The sequence below is a fragment of the Engraulis encrasicolus genome, chromosome 9, assembly GCF_034702125.1.
Source record: "Engraulis encrasicolus isolate BLACKSEA-1 chromosome 9, IST_EnEncr_1.0, whole genome shotgun sequence".
NCBI lineage: Eukaryota > Metazoa > Chordata > Actinopteri > Clupeiformes > Engraulidae > Engraulis > Engraulis encrasicolus.
This window is the reverse complement of record NC_085865.1, coordinates 26,042,683-26,064,444: the sequence shown is the minus strand read 5'-3', so window position 1 is coordinate 26,064,444 and position 21,762 is coordinate 26,042,683. Positions and strand designations below refer to the sequence as shown.

At 43.6% G+C, this 21,762-nt stretch overlaps 1 protein-coding gene across 1 annotated transcript; it reads right to left on the bottom strand.

The window, feature by feature from the left end:
* Positions 1-10,833: 10,833 nt before the first annotated feature.
* Positions 10,834-21,497, bottom strand: pigm (phosphatidylinositol glycan anchor biosynthesis, class M). The gene is made up of 5 exons (XM_063206147.1): positions 21,041-21,497; positions 14,522-15,084; positions 13,609-13,876; positions 13,348-13,449; positions 10,834-12,402 (listed from the first exon to the last, which is right to left on the bottom strand). Exons 1-5 carry the CDS (start codon positions 21,221-21,223, stop codon positions 12,226-12,228), a joined length of 1,293 nt encoding a protein of 430 aa, XP_063062217.1. The 5' UTR covers positions 21,224-21,497; the 3' UTR covers positions 10,834-12,225.
* Positions 21,498-21,762: the final 265 nt, after the last annotated feature.

Genomic DNA, 21,762 nt, shown 5'->3' with positions numbered 1-21,762 from the left:
CACTGAGTGCCCACAATTTGACAATTTACATGCTTGCTCCAATTTTCCTTTATTTGTTCCAGTTGGCCCCAGAAACTGGCCAAAGATTTGCTTTGGTTCGACAAGAGGCCTGTATCATTTACAGAGACATTAGTAGAGTATGCATCATTATCTAATACAGGGACCACCAGGAAATGCTGTACTCACATATCCTTGGAAGGCCACACCAGACACAATTGATAACCACGATTGAGACGGTTCATAAGGAGATGCCCTTAATGAATGAAAAAATGTCAAGGCATCCCACAGGCACGGGGGCACGTGCACACACACACACACACACACAGACACACACACACACACACACACACAGACACACACACACACACACACACACACACACACACACACACACACACACACACACACACACACACACACACACACACACACACACACACACACACACACACAGAGAGAGAATCGTCAGAAGTTAATAATCTTATCTCCATTGGCCTGAATACAAGACACCCCCCCCCCTTTCCCAGGTTTATTTTTTGAGAGGTTACATTTTTTTTTTATTGTTTAGAACAAAAAGCCCATCTTACATTCATGCCATTCAGGTGTTTTCTTAGGTGTGTGGCCTCAATTTAGGCCACTCAACTATGTGATCAAGCAAGAAAGAATCCATGATGTATTCCTTTATTTAAATTTCATTTTGTAGCTTAGAGTCAGCCACGTTTCTGTGGCACCCCAGTTGAGAAACACACTGTTATAGACAATACAATAAGTTGTCACAGTGTCCACCTCTGAGTAACACTTCTCACAGTAGTAAATAATGAATTATTCATAATATAATAATAAAAACATTTAAAAATGTAAATGAGTACAGAATACTATGTTAATATCATAAATACACATAAGAAATAAAAATCTACGGCTGCACAACAGAGCAAGAATTGGCTATATGCAGGAGTTTGAGCTTGCTTGCCAAGCTCTTCGGAGGCCAAACTTCCGAGACTACTTTGGCTATGCTGCGTCTGCAGTGTTAACATAGTGTTTCTAACTCATTAACAAATATTTGTCAATGTTTTGTTAATAAAGCTTTATGAGGGCCTGTTATTATCAAGCATTACGGCCCCTATGACCCTTCTGCATGAAGTGTGGTGTTAGACGAGATGTGCCACAGCATTCTTAAGCTTTTGGGTGAAATCTACAAAATACACACAGTACATGGCAATGTCTGATACATGTCTGGTACCTACCTCTAGGAGATAATGTTTTCGGTCGCATTGGCCGCATCAGCAAGATAACTCAAAAAGTTATGAACGAATTTGGATGAAACTTTGTGGAGTTGTTGGAAATGACAAAAGGAACAAGTGTTTAAATGTTGGTGGTCAATTTTTTGAAAGATTCTTCACTATTGTGGGAAAGGGCGAATTTTGACATTCCAGTTTCTAACTTCCCAAAAAGAAGGCAGAAAGACTTAAAATAACTAGGGTGTAACACAAACGTTCTATCAAACAGTTTCTTGGCAGAGGTCTGCACTCTCTGAGTGCACTTCCAGTAAGGCTATGTGTTTGTATACCGGCAGGGCACTATGAAAGATGATGGTAACTGTCAAATAAATAGATAAGGAAAGTAAATGAAGGGCAATCCTCCATTCGTGACAACAGAACAGTCTGGTATGGCTTTTCCTTGACACAGGCTTAAGATTATAGTCTCAGTTTGGCACGCAACACAGGCAAGGTGTGGCACTGGAGTGACGCTCTCCATACCCTTCCTCCGACCCCTGAACTTAAGCGAGTGTAACCGAGGTCATGCAGCGCAGTCCACCACTAAGGGTTTTAACACGCAACCTACCAGTCAACGCTCCAGTTTGGGAATGGGAGGCACAGCACGATACCGGTAAGCTAAAGGACCAGTCCGATAGCTCAGCGCTACTGATACTGTGGGTGCGTTCCAATATGCGGCCTTGCGTCCTCCACTTGTGCTTGTGGCCTCGTACCAGGAAGTAATATGTCATGATGACATCACTGACAACAGCATTATATTTCAATATCTCAGAAAAGCTCAATTGTAAAGTCATTTTCTCATTTGCAAACTGGATGGTGAATGAAGAATAGTCCCCCAAAAATTGTTTTGGCTAGGCTGACAGCGGGGAAACTTATTTGTCTTCTGCACGGAGGAGGGGCCAGGAATGCACCCTGTATGAGGCTTCGGGAGGGAGGTTACATGCCCCTAAATCTTGTTCCCATCCGGGTCACGGAACCAGTGTAACCGAGGTCATCCTTACGCAGTCCGCCTCTCAGGGCTTGAACCTGCGACCTTCCAGTCGATGCTCCAGTTTGGCATGGGAGGCACAGCACAATATTGCTAAGCTAAATGTCCATACCAATACCTCAGTGCTACTGATATTGTATGAGTCTTATCAGGAGGGAAGTTTACTAACGTTCTGCTAGTTGGCATCCGTTACATGTGCCTGCTGCAGACCATTTCTGTCACTGCATGAACACATGGCTTGACTTTACACAGTAGATTTTATAATGTAGGCTTTACATACGGAAGAATGTCAGAATGGCCTGCCGGGGAGGTGGACAGACATGGGATTGTGGTAAAGTTATTTCTGAACAATATACTTGGATGAATTTGTGCATGTAGCACCTCTCTTCAACCAAACAGCCTCTTTGACGTAAGGGATATTCCTCAGATGTATTAGTACCTACCTACCTGTATTAGTGTATAGGAAAGATGCAAGGAGGGACTCTGGGTTCACAAGTTTTGATTATGCCTCACAACCTTAAAAATAGGTGATAAAGTAGCTTACATACCTAACAGAAGAGCTGCGCTAATAACAATCATCCGTGGCCTGTTTTAGTGAATGGCTGGAGTAAGAGGTGGGACTTAACTTTCTGAACCTCTGATATTTATGTAGCCTAATATGGGGTCAAGGGTCGGGCATGTCCATCAACACAATCTCCTCACAAAAATCTCCTCAGCCTAAACTTCTAGGTAACAGGGCTGGTCTGGTCCCAGAAAACACTTTGGCATGTCCGGCTTAATATACTGTAAGCAGTTTTCGTACTATATCCTGTTCGACTCAGTCCACCGTCTATATTGAAGATGAACCAATGAGGCTTCCACCTCTAAACTGTGGGCTAGTCCTTGAAAAAACAAACAAACAAGCAAACAAACAAGCAAGCAAACAAACAAACAAACAAACAAACAAACAAATCAGTATCAGCCCCTGGGGATTGTCGGCCTGCCAGGAAAATTCCCTGTCTACCAGATTACCAGTCCAGGCCTGTCTAGTTGGCTTGGTGATCCACAACCATTCAAGCAGTAAGAGAGAGGCTTATCCGGGACGAGGATAATACACACAACTCAACTCCGAGGAATCCATGATTCTGATGAGACCTTTTGACCTCTCGGGTAATCACCTTTAAAGAGTAGTAAAGTGGCTAAAGCAGCGGAGGTTAAAGTGGCTAAAGCTTTGTTTAGCAAGGCCCCTATGTAGAGTAAACAGGCCTTCCGACATGGTGGGACAAACAGGTCAGGAGTCCCAGGCCTGGGGTGCGAGGGGATAATTGAAGGACCCTTTCAGATGATTTTGTCCCGGAACCTTTCAAGGCTAGTGGCCTTGAGGGCAACTATTCACACACACACACGCGCGCGCGCACACACGCACACACACACGCCCACGCACACACGCACACACACACAGCAATGACATAAGACCCCCGTTGTATCCGACCGCTTCAGATGAGTGATCTGATCTTACAACAACTCTGTGACCTTTCATGCAGAGGACTTGATGGATGGTTGAAACCCGTGAGAGTTTCCTTCCGTCTACTGTAAACGTGATGCTTGAAGTTGATAACAGGATGAAATGAATGCTGATTCCTCTCCTCAGGGCTGCTGACCACTTTGGTGGGTCCAGCGCAGAGTTGGCTGAAAATTCCCCCCACTCAATTGGGCCAGGTATTTTCAGCCAACACCAGTTAAAGGGATATGCCACTATTTTGGGGCTTAATACAGTTAAAATCGTTGGCTGGGGTTTATAAAGGTGGTAAAGTGTCTTATTTTTCATGTAAGCCGTTGTCTCGCTTTAAGACAAGTTAAAAGAGGGAGCATGCCGCTAAGCTAGTGAAAGTCAATGGATCCGTGTAGCATGCTATCTTAGCGACATATTCCCTCTTTTAACTTGTCTTAAAGCAAGACAACACTTAACATGAAAAATAAGACACTTTACCACCTTTATAAACCCCAACCAACGATTTTAACTGTATTAAGCCCCAAAATAGTGGCATACCCCTTTAAGTCCACCAGGTATTGAGAGAGACAATGAAACCAGTGAGGATGCCTTGGGGTATGCTTGCTATGTGCCTTAAGTGTGCCTGAGTGCACATTCTTGCTTCAAGACAACCGGAGCACTTTGCACGATACTGGAGGTATCACTTAGGGCAGTGTTTCCCAACCTTTTTTGTCCTGGGTACCCCCTAAGCCATTTTGTCATATGACATGTACCCCTCGCCCTCACTCATGTTCTGTTGCTCTATCCCAATGTGACTACAGTCAATGTATTTGTTATTATTACATTTTTCCGCGTACCCCCTGAGGTGTGCTCGCGTACCCCCAGTGGTACACGTACCCCTGGTTGGGAAACTAATGGGGATCTCATTAATGTTTTCCACACTGACCTATATGTATTTTCCTACATTGTTTGCCTCTGGAAGTTTGGAATATTTGTCAATATTGCACCGAACGCACATGACTGTCAGGTGTTCTCCCGCACACAAAATTGACATGAAATACGCATAGCAACGCGTTCATGCATGAAACGTGCCGTGCAAACGTATCCTGCAGCAAGCATATCCCTGGTCTGACAACATTTTCAGCCATCTATTTTCAGCTATTTTGACTACAACAGTCAAAACAGACTGCAACAGTCAGAACAGACTGCAACAGTCAAATGTACCTGTATGCCTTATGGCCAATCCAGCTATGGTCGAAAGTAGGGCTGCACAATATATCGAAAATGTATCGTTATCGCGATATCACAGCTTGCAATACACGTATCATAAAAGTTGGTTAAGTTACGATACTTTCAAAAAAATGTTTTTAATTTTAATTACAGCAAATTTGGTGAATAGTTTAAAAAGGTAATAAAAAGGTTGACATTTTAAGTTGATGCTGTATATTACCATTGTTTAAACAAGAGAGGATGAGAGGGTGAGGATTAGAGATCCACAGGATCCAAGATCCGGTTCCGGATCCGGCAGGATAACAGGGTTTTTCACAGGATCCGGGTCCGGCAGGATCTTAATAATTTTAATAATTGTATTTGTATAGCACTGTGTCATACAAGGCATGTAACTCAAAGTGCTTAACAAATGGGAAAAAACATTGTTAGAGATAGATTTAAAAGGAGAGGAGAGATAGATTTAAATGGAGAGGTATAGAGGAGAGGCAGAAAAAGCAGGAAGGCAGAGGAAGAAGAGATAGACAGAGAATGTAGAGTCATAAGGTCAACGTAGGTTAGGACCAGGATTCTTAGATGTGTAAGGTCCATAGTGGCTGGGCCTATCATAAGTCATAGATAGTCACACAGAGATTGGGCGCTCAGGTGCGGCCCCTGGTGGCATCAGGGGTGAGGAAAAACTCCCTTTCGCTTGATTCATAGTTTGTGAGGGGGAAAAAAAGCTCAGTGAGGTCTGAGAAAAAAAGACCCCCTGTAGTCAGGAAGAAACCTCAGGCAGAGACCAGCGGCCACCTAGGGGAGCCCCCTGCCAGGGCTGGATTGCGAGTAGTAAGGGCGCTGCGGCGGCTGGGACACTATGACGTCTTGGCAGCTAGGAGTTGGCAAGGATGAAGAGGTGGGTCTTCAGCTGCTTCTTAAAGGAGTCGACGGAGGTGGCTGATCGGATCTCGATGGGGAGGGTGTTCCATCTCTTGGGCGCATAGCAGGCAAACGCGGCGTCGCCGATCTTCTTCTGCGGGGGGGTGGGGGTCCTTAGCAGCTTGGCATCAGTGGACCTGAGAGCTCGAGCAGGGGCATAAAAAGAGAGCATGTCTGAGATATAGCTAGGGGCAAGTCCATTTAATGCTTTAAATACTGTGAGCAGAATCTTAAAGTCGATTCTGTATGAGACAGGTAACCAGTGCAGGTCTGCCAAGACAGGAGAGATGTGCTCTCTCATTCTGGTTCTTGTTAGGATTCTTGCCGCAGAATTTTGAATGAGTTGCAATTTGTCAATTAATTTTTTTGGGAGACCAGAGAAAAGAGCATTGCAGTAGTCTATCCTACTGGTGACAAAGGCATGAATAAGTTTCTCAGCGTCTTGTCGGGGGGCCAAGCCGCGCACTTTGTTGACATTTCTAAGATGGAAAAAAGCAGATTTTGTTATCTTGTTGATGTGAGGCTCAAAGCTCAAATCCGAGTCTATGACCACACCTAGGCTAGTAACCTTATCTTTAATGTGTATGCTTAGGTCACCTAGGCTTGAGTGGAGTTTTGCACGTTTTTTCTTAGGCCCAATGAGCAACACTTCAGTTTTATCTTCATTTAATTTTAGGAAGTTACTGTTCATCCAATCTGTAATGGCAGACATGCATTTAGTCAAGGCATGAATGGCAGTGGTTTGGCTAGGCTCGACAGAGATATATAGTTGAGTGTCATCGGCATAGCTATGAAAATCAACATTGTGCTCTCTGATGATGGAGCCCAGGGGCAACATATAGAGAGAGAAGAGGAGAGGGCCCAAGCAACTACCCTGAGCAACTCCAAAAGGCACATCATACTTGTTGGAGACGTATTCTCCGATTAAGCAGTGGGTCCGGTAGTCGGTAGGATCCTAAAAATCAGGATCTGGTGCATCTCTAGTTTTTACGTATCCTAGGCTTTTCAGTCAGTCCTTCAGAACCCCAATTGCTGAATGGAGTGAAAGCCCTTTGAAAGTGGCCGTTGCAGGCAGTGTGGCAGTAAGTCAATGAGTCTAAAAAATAGTTTGAGTCAACGTAATAAAAAGGGCTCACGTGTCCGAGTAGGCTATGTGTTTCAACCCTTTCGTAGGATCCGGTATCCGGTTCCGGATCCGGCAGGATCTTAAGCAGTGGATCCGGTATCCGTCAGGATCCTAAAAATCAGGATCCGGTGCATGTCTAGTGAGGATGGATGTCCAGCTCACATATTGAGATGCATGGTTCCAATTTCTTTTCCATGTAATGGACTTAAGTGTGGACAGCCTCCGCTTTTTGGATCACAGAATGGATGTTGGAAAATATAAGGGTATAGAGACAGACGGTCTGAGCCAGAGCTATTCTCACACCAGGCAGAATGTGATCCCTTGCATTGGCAGTGAACAAGCCGCATAGAGGCGGATGGAGATGAGATGGAAATGTTTTCACATGCAAACGGACACAAAGCCACAATAATTTACACTATTTCTGAAAAGGACAAAGCAGAGAGGGGCAACAACATTAAAAACTCATCCCCACATTTTAACTGCTATGGTGTTTCCATATGCTAGGATAATTATTTCAAATTGCTTAAAAGCCACTCTTGGGAAATTCTGACTAAATTTGAGGTCTACACAAAAGCTTTCCTAGCTATTCAAATGTTAATAAATATTCTACAATAGCAATCCAGACTAGACCTTGTGGTGTATTATTAATTCAAAGAGATAAAACCAAGTATTAAAAGAAGCCTTTCTTTCCTTCAGGCAGTACAAGACTCCTGTCAGTCGCACAGTGAATTAGCTGCACAAGAGTGTAGCATCAATATTGGTGTTTATTCTTCTTCTTTCCAAATGGGCAAATCAATTCATGGAGTTGTTACCAAAAATCCCTTGTAACCACCTTGAGGGCTATTGTGAGACTTTTTAAAAATATGGCCAACTCACAGGCTGGGAGGAATGTACACTATGTAGTGTTATACTGGGCCTAGTGGAATATCAATTCCAATCTCAACTATAATTTGTAAAGACCTGGGGGTAAAAAGATGGTTTAAAGGGACACTGTGCAGGAAATGGTCAAAAAAGGTACTGCAACTATGTTGCTCATTGAAACTGGGCTGCCAATTGCCAAATTTGATCTTTACATGAAGGTGTTCTAAGTCATAAACAAATATTTTCTAGTATGGTCCAAGTAGTCATTTTACAGCTAAAAATGGCTATTTTTGGAAATTCAAAATGGCGGACCATGGAGAAGATCCCCCTTTTCATGTATGAAAAGTGCAATTTTCCCAGTCATAATGAATACTTAGAATTTGATGGTGGTGGTAAGTATTCATGAAAAGGTAACATTAGTGAATGGGCAGCATGAATTCTGGAAATAAACAACTACAAATCTCACACAGTGTCCCTTTAATGACTAATTCCCCCAACTATGTTAAATTGAAGTGTTTAAAAAACACACAACCTTGAGGCTTATTCCTCAATCAAAAGCCACAGAGTTCATCTCCTGCTAGTTTTCCCACTAGCTCCCATGATACCCAGGTAAGTTACGAAGTCATGTTTTTTTTGGAATATGTCCCCCCTTTCACTGAGACACAGAGGGATGCTGCCATTACCGCAGCCATATCCAGCCGAGCACCTCCATATGATGAGACCTGGCCAAGCCATGCCGAGCCTCTGCCTCCACCTCAGCCTCATGGTGGGCCAATACGAGCTTCCCGCTGCCCAGCTCACTCACGCAGCCCCTCTGCCTGTGGTCAGCAGGGGGTCTGTGATCCACGCCGCCGGCACCTCCAGGCCTGTCACAGTAATCCTGGATCTGGCCTGCAGACCCGGGCGGCTCAGTTTTTGGGAATTTGGGGGAACCTGGACATTTGTGTAGTGGTAAAAAAAATGGCCGACATTACATGGTACCCACCAAAAAGATTTCTTTTTACATCCAGGCCCTTTCACAGGAAGTCCAGCACACCCTTCCCAAACTAATCCCACTGACACATCAGGCCCACCATACCATAGCAATGGCACCTCCACTAGCACGGGCACTCAGGAACGGATTAAGGAATTAAATTCCCAGGGGCAAAAATGTAAAAATTGTAGGTCACATGCTCAAAATGAAAGCAAACATGTAAAATAGTGTCTCCTAGCTATGTTTTGGTTCCCATTTTTCATATCTAGGAGCCTTTCAATAGAATTGGTTTGTTCACTCGGTCACAGCACGAACAGGTTCGGGTGTATGGATGAGATCTACGTACTATCGTTAGTACTGGGCCCGGTTGGCCTGTACATTAACCCACTCCTGCAGATACTTCCCTGGATTCAAGGCTGATGACAGTTAGAGGCCCAGGAAAAAGTCATCATCTTTTCCACTTTCGGTTTTCTGGTAGGCCTACAGCTCGACACAACGCGACTCGGACGCCACTTTTTGCTTTTCGATTGGGCACGACACAGCTCAATCGTTAAGCAAAACGTAGCGGCCGAGTCACGCTGTGTCGAGCTGTAGGCCTACCAGAAAAACGGCTGTGGAAAAGACCCTTTACAGCACCCCCTGTAACCCTCTCTTCTAACTCCAAGTTCACAGCTCTATTGTTTTTCCTCCAGCAATTATGCAGAGAGAGCAACACGATTTAGGCTCCATCCCGTTGCAGGATTTTCTCACCACTTTTAAATGTTTCATCCCCACCATCCCCTTCACGCGTGCTACGTTAGCGGTGTGTTGGCACGCTATCTGCACCAACTCTCGCCTATACAACTGTATCTGGGGAATAAAGCGGACTGCCTGCCTTTCAACAGCACAAACAGCGCTAGAGGGGATTCTTTATACGCCATGACAACTACACCGGGAGGATGGGACGGAGGGAGATGCAATGGCAAAGGTTGAAGTGTATAAGTGGTGGTGTGTGTGTGTGGTGTGTGGGAGGGTGTAAGCAAGGGATATATAGGAGAAGGAGGGGGGCAGGGGCCTGTGAGGTTATCTGCTGCCTCCCACCATAAGCTGGTTTTGCCATGGGGTGTGCGTGACAGGTCAAACCACTTGTCATTATGGTAGCACTGTGTGTTTCTGATTGACCACTCCCCCTTCCAACCCCTCCCCCAATGCATCCAATTTCGCAGCCGCTCCAAGCCGCAGGGTCGGAGACAGCATTGCTGGGCCGAGTGGTGGGGGGTAACTCTGCGACAATATCACTTGTCCTGAACAGGGGTGCGAGATGGCGTCAGGTGGTGAGGCGGTGATGGGTTGGTCATCACACACGCACACACACGCTCACACGCACGCCGCACGCACGCCGCACGCACGCACGCACGCACGCACGCACGCACGCACGCACGCACGCACGCACGCACGCACGCACGCACGCACGCACGCACGCACGCACACACACACACACACACACACACACACACACACACACACACACACACACACACACTCGTGTATGTTTCACATCCAGATCAGTTAAATAAGTTCCAACAATTCAGCAGCAATCTAAGAGACAAAAAAGGAGTAAAGATACGGTAACAGTACAAGCACCAGTCAAATTAACACTGGACTCCTTGTGAGGAGGGACAGCCAGGAATTATTACCTGCCTTAACTACTAAAATCAAAATAGGCAGGGACATGACTAAAAGAAATAATGCTAATGAAAGTAAACATACATGTTATTCTACACATAACTGCACTCTAGCTATGATACCGGTTCACCTCCTAACAACATTCCTACTACCGTATTAATCTCTCGCTCACACACACACACACACACACACACACACACACACACACACACACACACACACACACACACACACACACACACACACACACACACACACACACACACACACACACACACACGTCAGTAAATCAGGAATGTGAAATATGTATTCAATTATTATTTATTACCATATTAACTGCACCGTGAATAATATTATAAAGACATATTTCCCAGTAGTGTCAGATTACAAACCCTGATGAAGAAGATTCTTCGCTCCCATTCAATGCAGTCTCTATTTAAAGATTAGAGCATGTAATTCTTGTAGTAGTTTGCTTCCAGAAATGATCCTGCCCATTCACAAATGTAATCTTTTTTATAAAAGTATTTTCCACCGCCATCAATTTTTAAATATGATATGTGACTGCGAAAGCTACTTTTTTTCATACATAAAAAGGTGGAGCTTCTCTGAGTTCACCATTTTGAATTTCCAGTAATAAGCTTAAACTTATTTTGCTGCAAAACTAACTTTACTTGGGTCAGAACAGTAAATACAAATTTATTACCCTGTAAATATTCATGGAAAGACCAACTTTGGGAATGGGCAGCAGAGTTGCAATTGGTAAGATTGGCATTGCCTACTCTGGTCCCAATCCTACAAACTCCATCTTTACAAACAAAACAAAAAAGAGGACAGTTGATAATCCAAATCCTCTCAGCAAACAAGTCCTCTCCATTACATTTTGTTTTCATTTGTGTTCATGCTGTAATGGCCTCAATAACGCAAGAGGGCACGCGAGGATATACAGCGCAGCTCCAGGTCCTTATTGGCTAGACACCGCCACATGGTGGACACTTATGAAACTGCACTGTCAGAGGCTTTAGGGGCGGCCTGAGTTTGCAGACATCTCATTCTGACTTTTCAACTGATTATTTCACCATTTCTGCTTTGCAGGTCCATTCTGTCTTATCTTCTATATCCATAATTCTGGGTACTTTATATCCATTTCAACAAGCCCATCCATTTTGTATTCTGTACCCTCATTGACTATCCATGTCACTATCCCAGTGCCTATGGCACACCAACCCAAATGCTGAAACTCTGAGGTTACAAATACTGTTTAAACCAGAAGAATAAGAGCATATATTCATTGTTGATGGGTTTCCAACAGAAATTCTTTAAATCGATAGTTTCATCAGCAGAATGACTGATGTAAGAGCATAAGACACTGAATGAAGATAGACTATCTCCATTGAGTCAGAGCCAAACAGCTTGGCGCTGAGTGTGAACTGACTGCCACCTGCTGGTCAGACATGGTACTGCACTGTATGGGTCATCAAGGGCATGGCCCTGCTGGTTGAAACCAAATGCCCAAAACCACCCCATGTTTAGCACCATAAGAGTTCCAGGCAGCTAGAACACGGGAATTCCTCCAGAGTAAACAAGGAGCATCAAGAAACCCCGCTGTGGTGACCGTTCAGGGGTGCGTTTCTCAACAGCGCTTCTGCTAACTTAGTACTTGGTTGCCAGGCAATTTCCCATTGGCAAAGTAGCTAACTCTGTTTTAGAGAAACAGGGTCAGGTTCAGTCAGCTTTGAGCCTCTGGTGTTCCCTGGAGTGCAGTCCTGGCTTGTAGTGGGAGATGATGGATACCATGATGTAGGTGTTGATCATGAGAAAGAGCAGTCCCGCCAGCCAGATCAGGACAAACGTGTCCTGGCCCTCAAACTCCAGGCAGTACGCCGGGGCGAGCCAAAGACCCTGTCACAATAACACAGGAGAACAGAGGATTAGTTGAAACCATACTTGAGTTTTTCTTTTACCTCAGACATGTAAAAGTTTTATCTTTTACCTGACATGGTCACACTCTGATGAAGACGGAAGTCATACCATCGAAACATGTCAGATAAAAGATAAAACTTTTACACGTCTGAAGTACCAGAAAAACTCAAATTTGATTTAAACAGTTAGACATAATGATCGTTATAATTATAACTATATTAGGTGAAACCATGTTAGAGCCACAAACCAAACTAAAATGAGAGGAAATCTAGACACAATGATACTTGTCATAATTACCATTTCTAGAGAGCAAAATATTGCATTACAATTACCTGTCATGTTTATACAAAAAACCTCACAGATATTGCAGGGTACAGTCCCTGCAGCAGTATGGGGATAGGTGCCTTGCTCAAGGGCACTTCAGCCTTGGCATGAGGAAGGGATTGGTAAGGGTGGGGACTGAACCTCGAACCCTGAGATCTACAGTCCAACTCCCAAACAATTACACCACAGCTGCCCATATATATTATCACTTTGGCATCAGTATGTTGATTTTATTTCGAATTAGAAGATCTTTAAACTCCAGCAACAATATTTCTAAAGCATATACTTGACACTAGACTTTATTTTTGTGTGTGGAAAACAGACAAGAAGTTCAGAGTTGTGGAGAATTTACTGTAATAATATAGCTGGCTGACCACACACACACACAAACACACACACACACACACAAACACACACACACACACACACACACACAGACACACACACACACACACACACACACACACACACACACACACACACACACACACACACACACACACACACAAATCAACCAATGTTTTATAACTACCCAAGTCTGTACATGTAATCTTCCAAACAGACCAACATTTTTAGTGTGTATAGGGGAGAATAGCTTACCTGTCCGGCAAACCAGAGAGCAAGAAGGCCCAGTCCCTTCTTGAGTGACAGAGAGAGATGAGGAATAACCAGTGGCAGCAAACACAGGTACCACAGGAAGTACTGCAGGGAAGCACAATATCATTAATCAACAGTGGACACCTTTATAAAGAGAGCTTTACGTGTATATGTGTATTTTATGACAAACAGTATACATAACAACATCCAACACTGGCAATTAGAGTATAGCAATATGAGCTAATGTAGCCCACAGTACAGTACCTGCGAGGTGCAGACTTTATTGAAGGTGACGAAGATGGCTGTGTTGAGGAAGCAGCAGAGGGCCAAGTCCTTGTGGAAGGCCAGGGAGCTGAGCAGCAGCAGGGAAGCCTGGGGCAGGAAGGCCGCCAGGCCCAGCACCCGGCTCCAGCCACCGCCACCACTCTCCGCAGTCAAGTACAGCATGTAGAAGTACGGCGAGAAGTTGTGCCGGATGTCTCGCCGCGTCAAGTGGTACAGGTAGGTCTCGTGCAGGAAGGCCCAGCCGTACCTGCCCAGAAGGGATTCTTTTTTTTTTAATGTTTTTTTTTTTGCTTGTAACAAAAACAAGCAAAATACAGGAATGAAATACAGAACTGACTGTTTGTACACTAGTGGAAGTGGCTTTAAGCAACTTTAGAAATTACATTCACAACATGAAATCTTTATCCTTTCAGGTGACCTAGTCAAGGTAGTAGGTGTTTCTTGTCAAGGTGGTCGGCTGGTCGCCTTAGCAATAAAGTGCAGGGGTAAACCCTGGGGTCAATGCAACTGTTTAGCATCAAATAAATAGTCACTCTGAAAGCCAAACAGGGAGTGCATACCACTGAGTCGCCATTTCCATGTTCTCCTCTATTCTATCAGTCTGTGTTAAATGAACAGACCTTCATAAGCCAATAAAACACACCATGGAAGGTACCAGCAATAATCACATCCACATCATAAACGTTTTTTTTTAGTAGCAGACGTAAGAGTGGTGCAACCACAGCTAAACTATTGAATGGATTAAAATATGCTTTTGTTTTTACTAGATTACCTAAAAAAACATAAGAAGCATATTGCATATTGCGTACATTAATTACCCATTATTAATTAATTCATGGGCATTAGCTGTGATTGCAAACGTTAATGACCCCACTGTATACTGGAAACTCACATGTGATAAAACAGGAGTGTCAGCGCACAGACAAGTCCTCCAGAGATGAGCGCGAACATGAGAAGGTCTCTGTTCAACACCCTGCAGACGAACCTCCACAGCCTCCACCCCCAGCTCAATGCCCCTCCCTGCGCCCCTCCAGATACAGTACCCGTCGCGGGCTCCCTGGTCTGGAGCGAGAGGGCGATAGGCAGCGCGTAGGCCACCGGGTAGATCTTCATGTGCACGGCCAGTCCGTAGAGCAGGGCGCCGGCGCGCAGCCGCCCGCGCTCCAGGCACAGCAGCGTAGCCAGCACCAGGGCCGACAGCAGGGACTCTGCGTTGCCACGGGACGACACGCCTGCGGGGAGCGGGTTCAGCAGCCAGAGGGCGCTGTAGAGGCAGGCCGACGACTCCGGCAGGCCGCGCAGCAGCAGCAGCCGCTGGATGAGCAGGCCAGTGAGGACGTCGCACGCCACAAACAGCAGCTTCCCAAAGACAAACGTCAGGTAGATGTTAGGGGTCAGCATCCAGGCCAAGAAGGGAGTGTAGCGGTAGGTGGATCTGTTGTAGGGTGACTCACCCTTCAGAAAGACAGAAAAAAACATAGGTGTAGATGGATCGCTTGTAGGGTGATTCACCCTTGAGAAAGACAGATAAAAACAGTCGTGGAAAAACATAATCTACGGAGCTGTCTGCAATTCAAAGAGACTGTAGACAACATTGTATAGGTGTAATGGTAGGATCGGTTGTAGGGTGACTCAGCCTTTGGAAGGACAAAGAGAACAAGAGAAAAGCAATGAATAGGCCTACTGTACAAGTGCAGTGGTGGGTAAATCTGTTGTAGGGCCATTCACACTCACTCATTGTCATAACAATGTCATAAACATTGACATAATGAAACATAACGGCGTTATGAACTCTTTACATAATGTCAATATCATATACAGTGCCCTCCATTATTATTGGCACCCCTGGTTGAGATGTGTTTTTTAGCTTACAAATATTTTATTTTTTTTTCTAAATAATATGGGACCTTAATGGAAAAAAAGAGAAAAATCCAACCTTCAATACAAGTGCATTTATTCAGTGGGGAAAAAAACCCACATAAAGAAATAATTATTTGACATCAAATAATGTGTGTCACAATTATTAGCACCCCTGGTGTTAATATTTTGTACAACCCCCTTTTGCCAACAAAACAGCACCTAATCTTCTCCTATAATGTTTCACAAGATGGGAAAAGACAGAAAGAGGGATCTTCAGCCATTCCTCTTTGCAGAATCTCTCTAAATCATCCAGAGACCTGGGTCCTCTCCTCTGTACTCTCCTCTTCAGCTCACCCCACAGGTTCTCAATGGGGTTGAGGTCTGGGGACTGAGATGGCCATGGGAGGAGCTTGATTTTGTGTCTGGTGAACCATTTCTGTGTAGATTTGGCCATATGTTTAGGGTCATTGTCTTGCTAAAAGACCCAGTGACGACCCAGCTTCAGCTTTCGGGCAGAGGGCAACAGATTTTCATTTAAAATGTTAAAATTAAATGTTCCTACATACTCTGGTAAACTTTGTAAACTACTGTAGAAATGACAGAAATGCTTCAATTATATTTATTTCCTGGGAATTGTTAAGGGTGCCAATAATTGTGGAACAGGTGATTTAATGAAAAATAATTATTTTTTTAGTCAGGGATTTTTTTATTTTCCTACAATTCATTTGAGTTGAAGGTTACATTTTCCTAAAATGTTCAGTGTGACAGTATTCTTCTGCAATAAACACTGAATTTATTTTAAGGCTTTTAACACATCTCAACCAGGGGTGCCAATAATTATGGAGGGCACTGTATATTGTAAGACCGTTTCATTTAGCCATTTGTCCATATTCATTACAAGTCTTGACATTAATCAATGTGACATTACCAGGAGCTCTCCGTCATGACCACCTGACATCAAGCTAGTTTCATATTACTATATTATAACTTTTTTATGAGGCATTTAAAGTGACATTACCTGAATTGTCTTTGTTATGAGAATTTTACACTTTCATTACAGTGACTCATAGTGTACAGGGGAATAACTGACATGTAAGTACAAATGTAGTACATGTTATTGCATAATATAATTTGTGTATGTACATACATAATGACTATAAATGTACAATTAAGTGGTTTTATAATACTTTGTCAAAGTGATCCACGGAGGCAAAGGGCTGAACTGAGGCCCAAGGCACTCTTGGTGTGTAAATACACAAAAACACGTTGTGAGTACAATGGAATAATGTACTACTTGCATGTTATTATACCAGTTATTACACTGTACCTGAGTAAGTATATTATAATTAAAGAGGGCCCATAAAGTGCTGCCCTTGACACTAACAAAACATGCTCTATCAGAGATGCAAACTAGTCACCTAGCGAACGCTAGATGCCATGTGTGACTCGGTGTGTGTCAAGTCAAGTCAAGTCAAGTCAAGTAGGTTTTTATTGTCAATTTCTTTACATGCACTGGTCATACAAAGAATTTGAAATTACATTTCTTGCTTTCCCATACAGACATAGACTAATCTAGGTAAGGACATAGACAGTATAGACATAGACAGTACTTATACATGGACTTAAGACAGTATGGACATAGACAGTGCTCATACAGACATTTAAAGTGCAAGACTGGACAACAGAGGACTTGTAGAGGACATACATTAAGAGGTAATTGTTGTGCTTTTGTGCTTTTCCTAAAAAGTCCTTTATAGCGTTCTGACATAGTAATAGTAGCATTTTGAAGAAAAGTAAATATTAAAAAGGTCTGTCAAGTACAGCAGCAGCATGTGTGTGTGTGTGTGTGTGTGTGTGTGTGTGTGTGTGTGTGTGTGTGTGTGTGTGTGTGTGTGTGTGTGTGTGTGTGTGTGTGTTTAGTGCAGGTAGAAGGTGCGGTGTGCGTCTGTGTGTGTGTTCTTATGTCTGTGTGTGTGTGTGTGTCTGTGTGTGTGTGTGTGTGTGTGTGTGTGTGTGTGTGTGTGTGTGTGTGTGTGTGTGTGTGTGTGTGTGTGTGTCAGTGTGTGTATGTTTGGGTTTAGAGCAGAAAGTGCAGTGTGCTTGTGTGTGTGTGTGTGTGTGTGTGTGTGTGTGTGTGTGTGTGTGTGTGTGTGTGTGTGTGTGTGTGTGTGTGTGTGTGTGTGTGTGTGTGTGTGTGTGTGCGCATGTTTTGAGTTAGTGCAGGTTGAAAGTTCAGTCACAAATATAGTAGTGCAGGTGGAATGTTCAGTCGCAGATATGGTGGTGGGGGATGATGGGTGGTGGGGGCTGGAGGGTTGTCAGTGGCCTTGCTGGCTGGAGGCTGACAGTGGAGGGAGAGTGGGTTGAGTGTTCAGTATCTTGATCGCTTGGTGCATTGTGCTGCTCGCCAGCCTGGTGGTACGGGAACGGAGGCGCCTGTACCTCTTTCCAGAGGGCAGGAGGCTGAACAGTTTGTGTGCAGGGTGGCTTGTGTCTTTGATGATCATCAGTGCTTTTCGGGTGAGGCGTGTGGTGTAAATGTCCTGCAGGGAGGGGAGTGGTACTCCAATGATCTTCTTCGCTGTGTTCACAACACGCTGGAGTGTCTTCCTGTTTTTCTCCGTGCAGCTTCCTCCCCACACTGTGATGCAGTTGGACACGACGCTCTCTATGGTTCCTCTGTAGAATGTTGTCATGATGGAGGGTGTAGCACTTGCCTTCTTTAGTTTGCGCAGGAAGTAGAGACGCTGATGGGCCTTCTTCGCCAGTGATGTAGTGTTGGTGGTCCAAGAGAGGTCGTCGCTGATGTGCACTCCAAGGAACTTGGTGCTGCTCACTCTCTCCACAGCATCGCCGTCGATGGTCAGTGGTGGCAGTTGTTTTTGGACCCTTTGAAAGTTGACAACAATCTCCTTGGTCTTGTTGACATTCAGCAGGAGGTTGTTGTCTTTGCACCATCTGGCCAGCAGGTCTACTTCTTCTCTGTAGTGAGTCTCATCGCCCTTAGTGATGAGGCCCACCAGTGTTGTATCATCCGCAAACTTCACTAGATGGTTAGTGCTGTGGGTCGTTGTGCAGTCGTGTGTCAGCAGCGTGAACAGCAGGGGGCTGAGAACACAACCTTGCGGAGCCCCCGTGCTCAGGGTCAGGGTGCTTGATGTGTTATTCCCTACCCGTACTGCTTGTGGTCTTTGCATCAGGAAGTCCAGCAGCCAGTTGCAAAGGGAGGTGCTGAAACCTAGTTTGTCCAGTTTTCTGATGAGTTGTTGTGGTATTATGGTATTGAATGCTGAACTGAAGTCAATGAACAGCATTCTCACATATGAGTCTTTATTGTCCAAGTGGGTGAGGGCTGGATGGAGGGCAGAGCAAATTGCATCCTCCGTGGATCACTTGGCTCGGTATGCGAACTGGTAGGGGTCCAGGGTGGGGGGTAGGGTGGCTTTGATGTGTGACAGGACTAGCCGTTCGAAGCACTTCATGATTGTGTGGTACAGGACACAGAGATGGCAACGGGCACGCTTCAACAAAAGCTTTGTTCCATCTGCTATCACTGCATTGGACCCTCCTGGAAATGTATATAGTGTCTGATTGTCATCATTAATGTTGTGTTTGTGTTGACTGAACTTGTCTGAGTGTGCGCAAATCTGTCATTCAATGGTGTTGATGTCCTCACTTCTGTCTGGAATGTGTACATGGGTGGTTGATGTTTAAGGGCGCAACACAATTAAAAAAAAAAAAAGTTATTCAAATTCCTGAAAAAAATGATGGAAAAAAGAAAAAAAAAAGAAAAAAATAAAGCACTTAGTGGTCTGTGGAATTTCGCCTATTTTTTGCCATTTTTGGGAAAATGTGTCCTGCATCAACACATTGCATAGGCATGTCACACCGAAGGAAAATGAAGTCACACCACAGGAAATTCACTGCATTATGGCCATTTTAATTCTTTTGCATACATGATTGACATCTGAGATCATGCTAACTTGATAATGATATTGTGTTTAATCTTAATATGTGTTTTCATTTATAAAAAAAAAACGTTTTTTCCTTCTATAAGAGCAGTCACACCAAGGACACCATAAAGTGAACCTAAGCATTGCGTGACAGAAACATTGCAATATGAAGACATATTAAGAGGTTAAGCTTAATAGTCACCTTAAACTTCCACAGCCCTCTCCAATAACTGAGGTACTGACTGGTTAGGAGCCAGTCTTTAAGACCCTTGTAGTTGGCGTTGCAGCTGCCCGTTCACAAACATTGACATACATGTCACCCCACAGGACGCAATTTGTGTTACGATATTTAACTTGTAGTTAATATTACTGTGTTGAGTTTTTTTTCACATTCACATATCTTAATATAAAGTTAATATTTATGCAATCATGCCAAATGCTTCAAACATTATTCAAAATGTTGTTGGTTAATTTATATATTATATTCCAGGTTTCATTAATGTTACAGTCCCACCGCAGGATATTTGACAAATAAACCTTTACATAAATCCTAACAAAACTTCTCGTCTAAGACTAATACAAAACATAATGTACCACATTTTCTTTCCTTGACATTTGTTTTTAAAGGAAAAATAACAGTTTTGTAGGTTTTTAACCAATGTTACGAAAAAACAAGGCGTCACGTCAACCACCCACATATTGTATGGATGTAATTTGTCATAAAAGATGTGCTTTGGTTTGTCTGAAAATGTCTGAGTGTAAGCTTACATGTATTATGTTTAGTATCTGAATGTTCAATGGTGTTTGATGACTTCATGCCTGTCTTGTATGTTATATGTTGTTGACTATGATTGTTATGACTATGATTGTTGATATGACTTGTGATGGTGATGAGAACAAATTTCCCCTTGGGTACAATAAAGGCTATCTAATACCCAATGATCTGAAACTGTTGATCCAAGGCAGTAAAATGATTAACATAAAACAGGATTGACATGCTGGATATTAGGCTACTTACCGGTACATTTTAAAAGGCATACTCAGTGAAATCAGTGTAAAAGCTCAATGTTGTGAAGTTCATGATGGTGCATGCAAATGGGGTTTAAACCCACCTAAGTCTATTCTGCGCAGATGGCAAGGCACACACTTCTAACTCAGGCTACTGTATGCACCATATTACCTTTAAAATCAATATGAATACTTCAAATTGCTAGTGATGGGTAAATCATTGTGAATATTAAGAACATGCAACAGATAGTGAAGACCTAAAATGTGAAAAGTGTACAAAACTGTAACAAAAATATATCAAATTAGCACATCTTAGGCCTAATTTACAAATTCTTGAATGTGTAGGCCTCTTCCACAACACAGATTGAGCAGTTTCCAACAGGGCCTACCCATCATCTGGTGTGAAAATGACAGGTGTAGTCGAATGGCTGTTGAGCTCCAAAACCAACCACCACCACATAAACGTGTTTTTGTGAAGGAAGGAAGAAGAATCCTTCGAGTTTTAGTTAGATTAACGCCAGTAGCCTAGGCTAGAGAATTTATGGACACAAAACCTGTGGGATGTTCTGAGTGCACCGCCCTGCACCTACCTGTGTGACATATCTCGCTGCATCTGTAAAGACGTGATAATCGATATCCGTGTATTTTACGACCATAGTTCTGTCCTGATAAACGCCGACTCCAACCAACAGCAGCCGCATCACAAAAGCAAAACTTAACAGCACGTGCGTCCTCATCAGTAGAGCGAGGGGTTTTTGCATCGACAGTGCCATGACTTTTCTGCAGTCAGACCTCCTTGTTCACAACAAACTATCTCATATAAATCTCTAAAAAGCTTAGGTATATAAGCAACGGCAGTCGACTTTCCTTCACATTACATCGTAATAACGATGTTTAGCCCATCCTCTGGTAGGTAGAATGGGTAACGAATGACCACTGGAATCTCCATTCCGTCAGGTTAGAGAAATGGACTAAATATAATTACACTATCATGACAAATATCAATATATGGATAAAATGCCATGTACAGAAATGATCAAAACGTTTGCAATTCCTCTGCACACTAAAATATGGACGCTAGAATCCTTTCAATGAAGTCCAGGAAGTGTTGACATTTGTGTAGAAGCAGGACGTACAAGATTGACAGTATTGTCCGCCCAATGGGAGAACCGAACGTTGCAGACAAGCCCCTCCTACCCCAATCCTAAACAAGAGTGCTGACAAAATATTCGCTCACATAGCATAAAGTAAAACATAGAAGAGACACGCCACGTAGAAACATCAGTTATTTAGATAGTTCTGAGTCTGACCC